At 43.2% G+C, this 13,176-nt stretch overlaps 3 protein-coding genes across 3 annotated transcripts; 1 reads left to right on the top strand and 2 right to left on the bottom strand.

Moving 5' to 3' along the window:
• The first annotated feature begins 46 nt into the window (after window positions 1–46).
• On the top strand, window positions 47–6,979 carry LOC311021364 (adenosine kinase-like). The gene is made up of 11 exons (XM_084021866.1): window positions 47–196; window positions 2,034–2,108; window positions 2,800–2,853; window positions 3,871–3,949; window positions 4,070–4,242; window positions 4,330–4,438; window positions 4,655–4,825; window positions 4,933–4,968; window positions 5,082–5,196; window positions 5,280–5,366; window positions 5,481–6,979. Exons 1-11 carry the CDS (start codon window positions 90–92, stop codon window positions 5,603–5,605), a joined length of 1,131 nt encoding a protein of 376 aa, XP_083877992.1. The 5' UTR covers window positions 47–89; the 3' UTR covers window positions 5,606–6,979.
• A 432-nt stretch (window positions 6,980–7,411) lies between these two features.
• LOC311020710 (uncharacterized protein) lies at window positions 7,412–13,145 on the bottom strand. Its single transcript, XM_084020920.1, has 8 exons — window positions 12,926–13,145; window positions 12,634–12,848; window positions 12,349–12,547; window positions 11,954–12,075; window positions 9,396–9,557; window positions 8,092–8,272; window positions 7,786–8,009; window positions 7,412–7,673 (listed from the first exon to the last, which is right to left on the bottom strand). The coding sequence occupies exons 1-8, from the start codon at window positions 13,096–13,098 to the stop codon at window positions 7,447–7,449; spliced, it is 1,503 nt and encodes a 500-aa protein (XP_083877046.1). The 5' UTR covers window positions 13,099–13,145; the 3' UTR covers window positions 7,412–7,446.
• LOC311021164 (dual specificity protein phosphatase 13A) lies at window positions 10,813–12,043 on the bottom strand. The gene is made up of 3 exons (XM_084021563.1): window positions 11,802–12,043; window positions 11,484–11,701; window positions 10,813–11,401 (listed from the first exon to the last, which is right to left on the bottom strand). The coding sequence occupies exons 1-3, from the start codon at window positions 11,918–11,920 to the stop codon at window positions 11,190–11,192; spliced, it is 549 nt and encodes a 182-aa protein (XP_083877689.1). The 5' UTR covers window positions 11,921–12,043; the 3' UTR covers window positions 10,813–11,189.
• Window positions 13,146–13,176: the final 31 nt, after the last annotated feature.

Raw genomic sequence — 13,176 nt, 5'->3', positions numbered from 1 at the left:
CCTGTGAGACTACACTCAGGGTACAAACGCCCATCACAAGTAGTACGACCGCGTTTTCACACCGGTGAGGCGATTTGCAACGTGCAGCCATGGCTTCTGATGAAACAAAAGCAAAGAAACGAAAACTTTCAGAGGAGGAGAAGACAGAGCCTCCGACCAAAAAGACTCCGACCAAAAAGACTCCTGCCAAACTAAGGTGACCGAAAGTTTGAAAAAAAAAAAGGAAGAAAAGAATAATAAAAATCTCTGTGGCGCGAGGAGACACACCACCCTCCTGCTTTGTTTGAATGATAACGTGCGCATACGTTTAAAATCTTAATTTAGCCACATTGCACTAAGCTTGTGTGAGAGGTTGGACATTGTGTGGTGATTTTACACCACTGTATGTGTTTGAACTACCACGGTGGGGAAGGGGTCGCCATTGATAACGACCGGTGTAAAGTCCTTTGATGTGCTTATCTTGTATAACGTGTCGCCACACAGCTAACGGTTAGCTAGTCGTTTGCAAGGTTAGGCCGGGAGCATTCAGAGACACCGCCGTTGTCAAATCGCGACCCATACCTCTACGAAGTGTGCCAAATACTTCGAAGTTATATCGATGTTCAACGTGACCACCACCTGCCCCTGCATGTTTAAAAGCAGCAGGAGAAAACTTGGGACTGATCTAGACCCTCGGTGCCAAGGATTCGCTCCGCAGCTTGGCGTTGCTGTGATTAACATCACTGCAGAGGATGCATGCCATCCTATACCAGCTCCTTAAAAAAAAAAAAAACCAATGAATTGTAGTCACGTGTTCCTGGATGTGCAATGTTTTGATTCCCCCGCCTAATTTAATCTGCGAGCTCCCCTATTAAACTCAACGGAACCCCGCTGTTGACATTTTTGTGGTATCGCGGTGGCCGCGATCATCAGCACGCCTCTCACGATTTAATGTGGCTTCAGAGCCGGCAAGACGAGCCAATCACCAGACCGAGACTGATCGTGCTGGCCCTCCTCCTAGATGCCTCCAATCAGTCTGTCCCGAGTAGGAGGAGCCGTGGTTGCAGGGGAAAATCGATCTACTCTCACACTGAGCTTAAATTGTGAAGTTTTTTTGAATGCTTAGCTCTTCCCTGAGTCGGTTTAGGTTGCTCAACAGGTCTGTCATTATCTAGCTGCCACACAGAGAGACACCATGTCTTCTGCAAGGTAAGAGAACACATGAGGAAATTGCCCTAAAGGCCACACATGGGTTGGGATTTAGTGTAATTGGTGATGTAAGAAATAATTGTTGGGGTGTGGCGGATGCCTTTTCTCCTTTTTTAAGTGTGTAGAACAGATGCTCGATGGAGGCATGTGTCAGGGTCTGTGTTCAGAGACTTGCTCCTTCTGGGGTTTTTCCCCCAGAAAAACGCTGACAAGATTGTGGTAACGTCTAGAACTAGCTGGAATGACGGCACCCAGACACAGATCTGAGTACACATTATTAACATGCTACCACAATCTTTGTGTTTTAGCAGTATGACACATCCTCATATTCGGTTGTTTATTCCAGGACGGAAAAAAACTGTACAAAAACGCAGAGACACTAAGAGCCTACAGCTGTCCTGATGTTGCGTTGCTGTGAATCTCATAACGTGGTTACATGCATGACTGACTCAGACGTCACCATTGCTCCACCACATTCATGTTCTTTTAAACTGTTTTTTTTTTGTGGAGGCATGCATGTTTCCAAACTCTCTCCGACGTGTGTTATTTCTGCTTCTCTGCCTGTGAAACTGGAAGATTTTGTGTCATGAGATGGAAGTCACGTGGAAACAAAGCTGTGGGTTTTTTCAAATGAATGATCAACAGTGTGTTAAAAACCCCAGCTTATTCAGTGGAATGAACAAACATAAACTATCCAAAAGGGCTATAATGCTAGTGGTAATGTTTAAAAATACTAGTGTTGAGTAGAGGCAAAGAGGGGTGTTATATAAGCTGTTCTGTGCTGTCATGTTCAAGCTAAGACTTGTAAAGCTTTCTTGTTTTAACACTTTGTCTCAATGTTTCAGCCCTAATTCACTCTTTGGGATGGGAAACCCCTTACTTGACATCTGTGCTGTAGTGGACAAAGACTTCTTGGACAAGTAAGTTGAAATAATTTATAATAAATCTTTGTTGCATAATATTGCATATGCATGGAATCCGGCAGACAGTAGATGCTTTCCATTTCGTGTGAATGCGTCGTGTTACAGCTTTTTCTGCTGCTGTTATATCTCTTTTAAGCATAGTCACAACCAGACAAAGTAAAATATAAATGTTCAGTGTCGGTGAGGTCAGTCCACCGACAGTCTGACTAATGGAAAGAGGTTCCATAATGTAATTTCATCAATGGAGATGCAAGATAAGGAGTATACAAGATGTGTTGCCTTAATGTTTCCTGAAAAGCAGTATTTATTCCTCAGGGCAAGCCTACACAATCAGAGCAGCAGTATTTCTGCTCTGTCCAAGCTCTGTCACACAGTTGACCAGGGCAAAGGGCTCCTTTGGGTTCCAGCTCAGAGTCCACTCTCAAACCCCTTGCATAAACTCCAGGATTAGAGCTAAACCAACCAACTGTACTTCTAATTCAGTCACATAGAAGAAAGCAGGACTAAAGCTGCACCTTAATCCCTAACCTGCCTTTGTGTTTCGAGGAAACTGGACTTGGAGGTCTATTTTGTGTTTTTTCATACACACATTTGTGGAGTTGTTATCCAATCAGCGGCCAACGGCAGTGTTTATTGAGAAACTAATACCTCTTCTTCTATTTTTTTTATTCTCTTTATTTTTTTGCAGGTACACTCTGAAACCCAATGACCAGATACTGGCAGAGGACAAACACAAAGAACTGTTCGTACCTTCTTCATTGCAACATTTTTTTTTTCTCCGTCTAGGCTGTGGTTTGTAGTCTGTACAGGGAAAAAACAAATACGTATTCATCCATACCTCGTTTTTTCCTCCCTGTTCTGGAGCAGGGCAGTCAAAACAGGCGCACACCAGAAATCACCACAATTGACCTCCGTATCTATATAGAGGGCCAATGGCAGAGCAGCAGATCCAGCACAGAGAGACAGTCTGAGCCAATAGCAAACCAGGACACTTCACCTCCCAATCCCTCAGAGACAAGAACCAGAAAGCAAACATTTAACAGCAGGAGATAAGAGTCGTGTGTGACTGGGTGAGAGGAAACTGATGTATCCTAACTCTACACAGTTAGAATTATGACATTTACATCTCTCTCTATATTTATATATATTTATAAGCATTATTTATTTCAAGAAATATATATAATCATGATTCCCAACTTTTGTGTGAGGAGCTCAAAGGGTGGAGGAATAGTTAATAGGGAAGCCATTGGTCACTTATAAAGGTGCACGTACACACGTTTTGACTGTTTCTACTTGCACCATTCAGGTTTTTCTTGTTTTGGGTAGGGTGCAACTATGTTGGAGATTTCCCCTAGGGGAAGATAATTAAGTGACACAACAGACTGTAAGCAACAAGAAAAGTGAGATCATACAATAGTCTTCCCCACGCCATGTATTTCTCCATCTCCCAGATGTCTCCACCTCTGGCCTCGGGGCCTTTAACAGCAGTCGGCCTGTCTTTCCAGTGACATATTTGAGCACGCTGTCTGTTACACTCTCATTAACCACACATTTAAAAATCTGTGTGCAAGTTGATGCAACTGCTCAAGTACTCAAAATATATACAATTGATACTTTGTGTTTGAAGTTTGCATTTGTCTATCACTTAGCCAACACCGCAAAGAAAATATTGTAGGTGAACAAGAAGTAAGCAAAGTTAATTCATGGCAGTGGAAGTATGAAATATGTGAATGACATGTTTGTGTCATTTATTGTGTAGATTTGAGGAGCTAGTGAAGAAGTTCAAAGTCGAATACCACGCTGGAGGAGCCACACAGAACTCCATAAAGATTGCTCAGGTTCGTCATGTTCATACAAACTCACTAACTTCCTGTCACTACATCAACGCTCTGTGCATTCCTGCTATAAACGTTGGCCACAGTGAGTAGAGTTAATCAACCGACTGTCACCGTCTGTAGTGGATGATCCAAGAACCACACAACGTCGGCACGTTCTTCGGCTGCATTGGCAAAGACAAGTTTGGAGGTATCCTGAAGGAGAAGGCTGAGGAGGCCCACGTTGATGCCCACTACTATGAGCAAGAAGAAGAGCCCACAGGGACGTGTGCTGCTTGCATCACTGGCGACAACCGGTAGGCAGCAATAATAATTTATTGCCATGATGAAGGTGATAATAATAAGCATCTATCTAAACTCTTCATATATTTTTCTCCCATCAGGTCTCTGGTAGCTAACCTGGCTGCTGCTAACTGTTATAAGAAGGACAAGCATCTAGACCTGGAAGAAAACTGGAAGCTGGTGGAAAAAGCTAAAGTCTACTATATTGCTGTAAGTAGTACTAGTAGTGTGTCATTTACCTCTGATATTCAGGTCAATTTATCTACGGTCACTTTGTACACACGCGTAACTACAGGACCCACATGGGGAATTTGCAGCCGTACTGATGCATTCCCTGTTAAAGACTTTAACTCGTGTGATTCATTAGAGTCCATCACGATATAAAAAGCAGATCAGTCTTGACCCAATGTCACCGTTTGCTTCCAGGGCTTCTTCCTGACCGTCTCTCTGGAGTCCATCCTCAAAGTGGCGAAGCATGCGTCTGAAAATAACAAGCTGTTTTGCCTGAACCTCTCTGCGCCCTTCATCTGCCAGTTCTTCAAGGACAACCTCATGCAGGTTATGCCCTACGTCGATGTGCTGTTCGGCAATGAGACGGTAAGCCAGACGTTGACGGTGCTTTCTTCAGATGCTCTAGATATTGACTGAATGCGCTTGTGCACGTATATTTTTGTGTTAAACACGCTTTCATTGTGGTTCTTCAGGAGGCCTCTGCGTTTGCTAAAGAGCAAGACTTCGACGTGAGTGAACTGCTCTCTTTTAGCATTTTTGGATATCATTAGTGCTGCATCTTTCATTTATTTTGTACTTTATGAACTGGTTATACAGTGTTTATTTATTTTTTTCTCTTCAGACCAAAGACATTAAGGAAATCGCCAAGAAAGCCCAGGCTTTGCCCAAAGTCAACAAGAAGAGACAGAGGGTTGTAGTGTTGACCCAAGGGAAGGACGCGACTGTGATGGGCTTAAGTATGATTTACTCTTTCTCTTAGTCTCCTGTCCTCTGTTAGGTGTATACTGCAGATGTCTAATATTTCTTCACGTCTGCTCAGGTGACAAGGTCGAGACATTCCCTGTACTGAAGATTGACCCCAAGGACATTGTTGACACAAACGGTGCAGGTGATGCCTTTGTAGGAGGTAAGATTTCCCTCTTTCTTCATTTGATACATTTCTAGGTTGCTTTTTTGTCTTTCCCATGTTTTCCTGTGCATTTCTGTGAATTTTTTTTTTCTCTCTCTCTCTGTGTTGCAGGTTTCCTGTCTGAGCTGGTCCAGGACAAACCTCTGGATCAGTGCGTGAAGGCAGCACACTACGCTGCCAACGTCATCATCAGACGAGCAGGTTGTACCTTCCCAGAAAAACCTGACTTCAACTAAGGGATTCCAGGACAAACTTATCAATCAGCCGGAAACCTCATACTCACCCTGCCATGTTTAACTCCGACCTATAATTTGCACTAATTTCTACAAATATTATCAGCCACCCGTCCAGGTTATTTTTAAATTCATCTACGCATATTCTCCTTCTAGTTATTAGTTGGGTGCCTCCAGACATGTGTGCCTGTCTCTGTTCTCTGCTGCTAGAGGATCATGCAACCAAGGGAGAATTGTTTATGTGTAAGGAATCATGATAACATCAGAAGAGGTGATCATTTTCCTTTTACGCAAACGATGGAAATGTGAAATGGTGTTTTTGTGGACTGTTGCTGCTTCTAAATGTGTTTTGACTCCGACCCTGCCAGACCCCGAGCACTCGTGATGTCATCTCACAAGTCTGTCGTGTCTTCCTCTCGGCGACGGGAATCAAATCACGAGAAGTTAATTCCGCAATGAGAGGCGGCATCATACAAAAACAGAAGACTAATTCATTAAATATCAGTAAATGGAGGTTATGGATACTGCATTGAAATGTGCAGTAGTTATTCGTTTCAGACTTTTTTAAAGATGAATTATTCCTGATTATGGAGTTTATACTTGTTTAAATTGACTTTAACAGGCCAGTTGTGAAACCTAATGTTTTGATTTTTTTTTTACTTTTTAACTGTCTAAGCCTCTACTCATCGAGTCCCTTGATGACCGTTCAATGCCAGCTTTTCTGTGTAAGCATGATTGTGGAAGTTTGTATTTTCTCACCTGTTTAGGCAAGTGTTTCCACTCACAAGTGCCTTTTTTCCCTTCCATTCTCTGTAAATGTTAAACAGTTTGCAGAGGCCTACAGGTGTTGTGTGAACTTGCATTGGTCTGTACAGGGAAGGTTGCAAACTAGACCATTACGGGCAACTGGTAGGGGTGGAAATGGACATACAGCATCTCTCAAATGCATGTAAGGTAGTAAAAAGATATTTTTATTTTATTTTTTTGGGCGACAACTGCAACAAATGGGGTATGGAAGATAGAAATGGAGGAGCAAATCAATGGCATACGTTGATTTCGGGCTCAGGCCACACATGTGATGTGGGTCCAAAAATTTCAATCTGTCTTGGTGATGTATTGTCATCTGTGCACCACTGATTACTTGAACAAAACCACCCTGCATATAGATGTACTCTTAAAAAAACAATTCTGTTACAAGTGTTGTGTAACTCTTGTATCTGTCAGTATTGATCCTTCCATTACGTAGCTTTTTATAATGTTCAATACACCAAGAAGCCTTGTATGACAATTTATTCCTGGTCACAGTTACACTCAAGTTGCCCATCTCCGTTTTGGCCTGCGATGCCTAAAATTCCCAAATAAAATGTACAACAATGATCTTTAGGCTTTTTCATTATTCTGTTGGTGTTGGAGTATTTTATTTAATCTTTATATATATATTTTTTTTATTAAAAAATATATCAGCACTATGTACCCAATAGATTACCTATCAAACTTCCCTGGATACACTTTAAAAGCTATGGTACAGTAAGTAGCTTCAAGTTCATTTTAATGGATACATAGGTTTCTGAGTATCTGTATGTCGGCACCACTCACTGAAATCTGTTCTTCCTCGTCCACTATATGTGTACAGACCAGAAGTAGACAAATTCAATCTTTAGGTTTGTCACTAAGCCTTTAGGACACTCCATTTTTCAATTTTACACTTGAACTTTGAGAATGAAATGACAGTTTTTGAAAAACAAAGCTGAGTTTAATGATATAATAAATAAAGAAACATAAAGAACATTTGTGTGTGCCTGGAAGGGAAGAGTATTAAACAGATATTATCTCTCTATTGTGTACTATTGGTGTTGCATTTCTCTTTTTTTGTCAGTTAGCCTCTTCTCTTGTAACGTGATGTCCAGGGCTCTCAGCTGTTTTAGGAAGCCGTGATTGGGCAGGATGCAGCGCCGCTGTCGCACATGCTCAATAGCATCCACCACAGTTAAGCCGTGTTTCATCATCAGGTATGCCAAGACCAGAGTCGCCGACCTGCTCCGACCCATCACACAGTGCACCAGCACCTTGTCTGGAGCAGAATGACGTAGAGATAGATGGACTCATTAGAAACAAAGTGAAGCTTCTTCTGCAGAAAATTATCTCAGATAAAAGTTTTGTTTGTAATTTTCTCCAGGTCTTACTCTGCGAGTGACTGAGGGCCTCGTGGATGAACTGGGTTGCAGTGCAGAAGTACTGGGAGATGTTGAAGGTGGGTTTGTCATCAGCCTCCACACCGTAGTACTGGATGTCCATGTTAGCGTAGTAATCTGCACCAGTCAGCACGTTATTCCACTTTCCCTCTGCTGAATTTAGGACGTGTGTAATACCCAGATCCCTCAGGCCGGGCCGCTCCAGAGCTGTCTTCCTATTTACATGTAACAAACAGACTCGGCTTGAATGAAGCTGTTATTACAACCATGAAACCATCTACGTGTGCAGATACTCACTCATCCCCGATGAAGACACCGGGCCAAACCTGGTTGACGTGTGCATATTGAGCCCCGGTGCCGGTCCAGAGCAGCTGCTCCAGGTCTAATGTCCCCGGTGTGATGTAGTCACTGTCTGGGTCCACCTGCACCGCTGCGTACGGGTTCCTGCTTCTGGGCTTCACCACACAGGAGGACATGGCTCACCTCTGTTGACCAGAAAACACACACACACATATCCCTGAAATAAATCAAAATCTCTTTGCCTCACGCTGTGAAGATTAGCAATGTTAACACTTAAACACCAGGGACATTTCAATATACAGTCAGTACAGTCTATTTTAGTCAATTAAATGACTAGTCAAATTAATCTGCAACTATTTCTATAGCTGATTAGTAATTTTAAGCAATATTGTCAGAAAAATCACTGGTTCCAGCCTCTGAAATGGGAATACATGCGCTGTTTGTTTTTTTTACATTAAACTGGATGTCTTAGTCTGACAAAACAGGACACTTTGTGAAATCCAGGAAAACATTGTTGTGGCATTTAGTAAAGCTGATGTTATTATAAGTACTATGGCAGAAAGAAATCACCTACCTCTTTCTTGTCAGTGTTTAAAGCTTGAAATCCGTTCCTGCGCGGGATCGCAGAGCAGCACCTCAACTTTTCCTCAGTGGACATGTGTTAACTCTGTGTGTGTGTGTGTGTGTGTGTGTGTGTGTGTGGGTGTGTGTGTGTGTGTGTGTGTATGTATGTGTGTGTTTTAACAGAGACCTCCCTCGGCAGTAAGCATGAAGGCTGAAATACAGATCTGGAATGGTAACTGCTCTCACGGGCTCTGTGTTTAAGATGATATTTTTAGCCAGCTGGGCTTCAACACCTGACCTCAACAACTTTACACACACACACAGAAGGATAGATCCTCTCTCACAGCCTTAATAATGTGATTGGACTTCTCTAATGTGACAGTGATTATTTTTTCCCATAGCCTCGATGGTAAAGAGACTCAGTGAACCATGAGAAAAAGATGCCAGAAAACAAAAAGAAGTTCAGAGGCATGTTGCTTTATGGTCATTATAAGAATGTCACTGTGTGGACAGGTGGGTGGAGAGTTATTTCTGGATACTGAAAGCATTCAGTTGTTAATGTTGTGAAATTGTAGTGATGGTTGTTGGGGCAGAGATAATATATGAGGCTTCTTGTAAAAGACGGCATTTCTATTTGTCAGATTTGATTTAGATTCCAACCAAACAGGTGCCTGACCAGGATGAAAGGGCATGCTCCATCATGGTGTGTCAGCGTGGTCCCCCTCTGTGATCTGCACATCTCTGTGGACCGAGGCTCAGCTCCAGCTGCCTTAGCTGCTCAAGAAATCCAGAGTTGAGTCCAATATCTCGGTCCTCCGCTAACGGCAGGTTCTGGCAGATCACTAGATATGCCAGAACCAGCGCCCCAGAGTGGCTCACACCCATGGCACAGTGCACACCTTCTCATGATGACCCCAGCTAGGTCTAACGAGTACGCACACCAAATTTCGTCAAAATAAGATCAACAGTGTCGTAGAAATGCACAAAATTGAAATAAACTCACAGAATCAAAACTATTATTACTGTTACATGACTAGGGTAAAAGTGAGTTTTTCTCAGTTGAATTACAACAGCTTTAAAAATAAAATACATTCAGGAAATAATGAAAACAATAAAGAACTTTGTATCAAACAAAATAATAACAATAAAAGGTTCCTAACTGAAGAAGTGACCCGGAAGTAAACAAGTGGCCGCCATGATAAGAGCCGTTCGGATTCTTATATGCAAAGGAAAGGAGCTCCAATGCTTCCTTTCAGAGCTCCTTTAGCATAGGATGCAACGGACCTTCCTATACGAAAGGAAAGGAGATCACGCCGACCCACAATTCTTTGCGAGAGCAACATTTAGAGTGCCGCACACCTCGGCCGTATGCATTTGCATATTTGACAATGACTTTTATGCAGACATATAGTCATTCAACATTAACTGCAGTGTGTAGAATGGGGCAGGTCTGTGGAGTTCTGCATAGAGGTGTTAAATCTGAATCAGTGTGCTGACTCACCCATCTCTGGGTCAATCGCCAAACTGATCTGTGTGACTTGCTACTGAAGTACAGGGTTTTTTTCCCAACCTTTTTCTGTAGTCTCATTCTTATGGACAGTAATGTGGTGTCACCCTGTGAACTTTAACATTAGCTCACTACTTAGTTTCCATGACCACAGACTGTTATGTAATCCACCACTGTGTCGAGTAAGCGCCTGCAGCTCTGCTCCTTTAAGAAATACCATTCAAGCCTGTGAATGAGACTTGGCAACAACTGAATTTGTTGTGTTTACATCATATGATATACTGAATTATTGTGTAATAAGAAAAAAAAAAAAAGAAAGGGCACATGTGACCTTGTGTATTCGAGGATGAGTACGTGTGCAGCCCTCTATTTGCCCCTTGAGATCACTGTAAAACACAACAGTCAGTGACATTTAACATGACAGCAGCTACGGGTGGAAATAAGTCTTCAGGCCACATTTATTTTGTCAATAAATGTCATTTTTATGTTTTGTTCAGTTGATTGGTGTCAGTTTCAGATTGTGGTTAAAATAAAAAAAAGTGTCAATGACAAGCAAACTGTTCAATGTTACATTTTGTTGAAAAACAAAGGCACAATGTGCATAGTTTAAAACAAATTTTAAAATATAGTTCATCACGTATTCTATCCAGCCAGAACATTTCAAAGAATCACCTTTAATGGATATTTATAACAACAGAAGTCATGAGGCTCTATTTACAAAGCTTGCCTGACAACACACAACACCTGACAGTTAACATTTGAATACAATTTGAATAACAAATCAAACAAACAAAAAATATGATACAATATTTCACAACACCATTGCTGCTAAACCCAGAAGTTAACTTTTAGAAATAAAAAAGATGACCTGTAAATGTTCACCGCCATCAAACGCACAGCACTAACTTTATCATATACACTATACACATATATTGTCCGTGCTTTTTAGAGATATGGGACAAGAGAGAGAGGTCTAATGTGAGGAAGGAGTTCAGAGGAGGTGGAGGGAAAAAAGGGAGGGATGTCAGAGAAGAGGACACAGCCTCCGTTTGTTTGTCAGCTGTTCATCCAGCTTGATGAGGACAGACAGGAAATTCCGGTTGGGGTAAATGGCTCGTTTTTGGACAACGTGCCTCAGGGCGTCTCTCAGAGGGAGACGCTCCCGCAACATGAAGTAAGCCAGCACCAAAGTGGCTGAACGACTCATACCCATGATGCAGTGAACCAAAACTTTTCCTGTAGAGCAAGATTGAGGATGACAAAATGAAATAGAAAAAGAAAATGTAAAAACACTGGGTGTCACGTTCATATACTGTACCATCTTTGCTCTTCAGGGCTTTGTTTATGAAGTCAGCTGCAGGTTTTAGGTACTGCCTGAGGTCAAAGCTGTCTGAATCCTCAGCTGGGATGCCAAAGTAAACGCAGGTGTTCCCGTAAAAACTCTGGTCACCGATGCTGCCCTGCTTGGAGTGCGCAGCATTCAGGACATGAGTGATGCCAAGCTTATGTAATTTCTTTCTATTCTGCGCCACGGCCCTTGAAATCACACGAAAACAAGAGGCAAATTAAAGATATCAAAAATAAAACGTCATGCAATGTTAAGATGCAGTTACACAGGATCAGTACTTTAACTCACACATTTCCTATGTACAGGTTGGGCCAGACTTCATCCACTGGTGTGAGCTCCAGTGTGCAGGAATCCAAGATGAGCTCCAGTTCTTTAATGAGCGCCAGGTCCTGGTTGCTCCCTGACATTCTCCCCAGACACAGAGAGTTCCTCCGACTGACTGTCGGGGTCCACCGTCCCTCCACTGCAGCGGGTCTGCAGCTCTGTGAGAGACGACAGCAGGTGGTGGGTTCGAATGCCGCTTGTCTCCAAAATTAGCTCTCTGTGTTCAGTGGAGTTCTCTCTGACTGGATGTGGAGTTATTCAGTGTTTGTGTTGCATTGCTTGCTCTGTTCACTGATGCCCCAAAGAAACAGGGACGTTCTCCGTCCTCACCGAGGACACATAAGGAGAAGACAAGGCAGAGGAGGGGGGAACTGTTTAGTGTATATACGGTAAATGATACAAATTGAGGCAGTCTTGCATGGAGTGAAAACATGGACTTCTGCAGAATAAGGGAGGACAATTATACTAGAATCACTACAAAGGTCTGCTCCTCGCTTTGTTTTATGTTGGCTCATTCATCCCATCGTCCTGCAGCTTTCGATCCAGGGCTATCAGCTGTCGCAGGAAGCCTCTGTTTGGGAAAATCCAGCGTTTCTGCTGCACGCAGCGTGCAGAGGAGAGAAGACTCAGGTGGTGATGAATCATCAGGTAGGCTAAGACCAACGCAGCCGAGCGACTCACACCCACAGCGCAGTGCACCAACACTTTTCCTGGACACCACAAAAAAGACACAAAGATGAAAATACAGGTAACCCCCCCCCACAGTGACGCTGTCATGTGCGGCAGCTTACGGTACCTCCCGATGTCAAAGCCTGGTGGATGAACGCTGCAGCAGGGTAGAAAAAAGGCGAAAGGTCAAATGTCGGCAGGTCGTTGGCTGGGACACCGTAGTATCTCACCGTGGTTCCATAAAAATCGTCGCTGCCCTTACAGCACAGTTTTCCATGCGCTGTGTTCAACACGTGGGTGATGCCCAGCTGCCAGAGGCCGAGCTTGTCATGAGACATAACCCTGCACACACGCACCACATTCTATGCACAATGCTGTGACACGTATAGATGACCTTAGATAATGCACAGGGTACTCACATGTCCCCCAGGTACAGATTGGGCCACACCTCATCTCCGTGGCGACAGGAGCTTGGAGCCGAGTGTAAAACCTCCTCCAGCTCCTGGAGAGACGGGATCTCCCGCGTCCTCTTTGGATCCTCAGAGTCTCGTGCGTCACGTCTCACCTCAGAGGTCGACGGTGCGTCTGTCATTTCCAGGTTCACAGGGAGTGAGCTGCTCTGTTATTTCCCTGCTGCTGTCTGTTTGCCTTTGCTTCGGTTGCTGCAACA

This window comes from Eutrigla gurnardus (genome assembly GCF_963514095.1).
Source record: "Eutrigla gurnardus genome assembly, chromosome: 11".
Taxonomy (NCBI): domain Eukaryota; kingdom Metazoa; phylum Chordata; class Actinopteri; order Perciformes; family Triglidae; genus Eutrigla; species Eutrigla gurnardus.
Note: the sequence above shows the minus strand (reverse complement) of the source record. Positions and strands in the feature narration are given on the sequence as shown.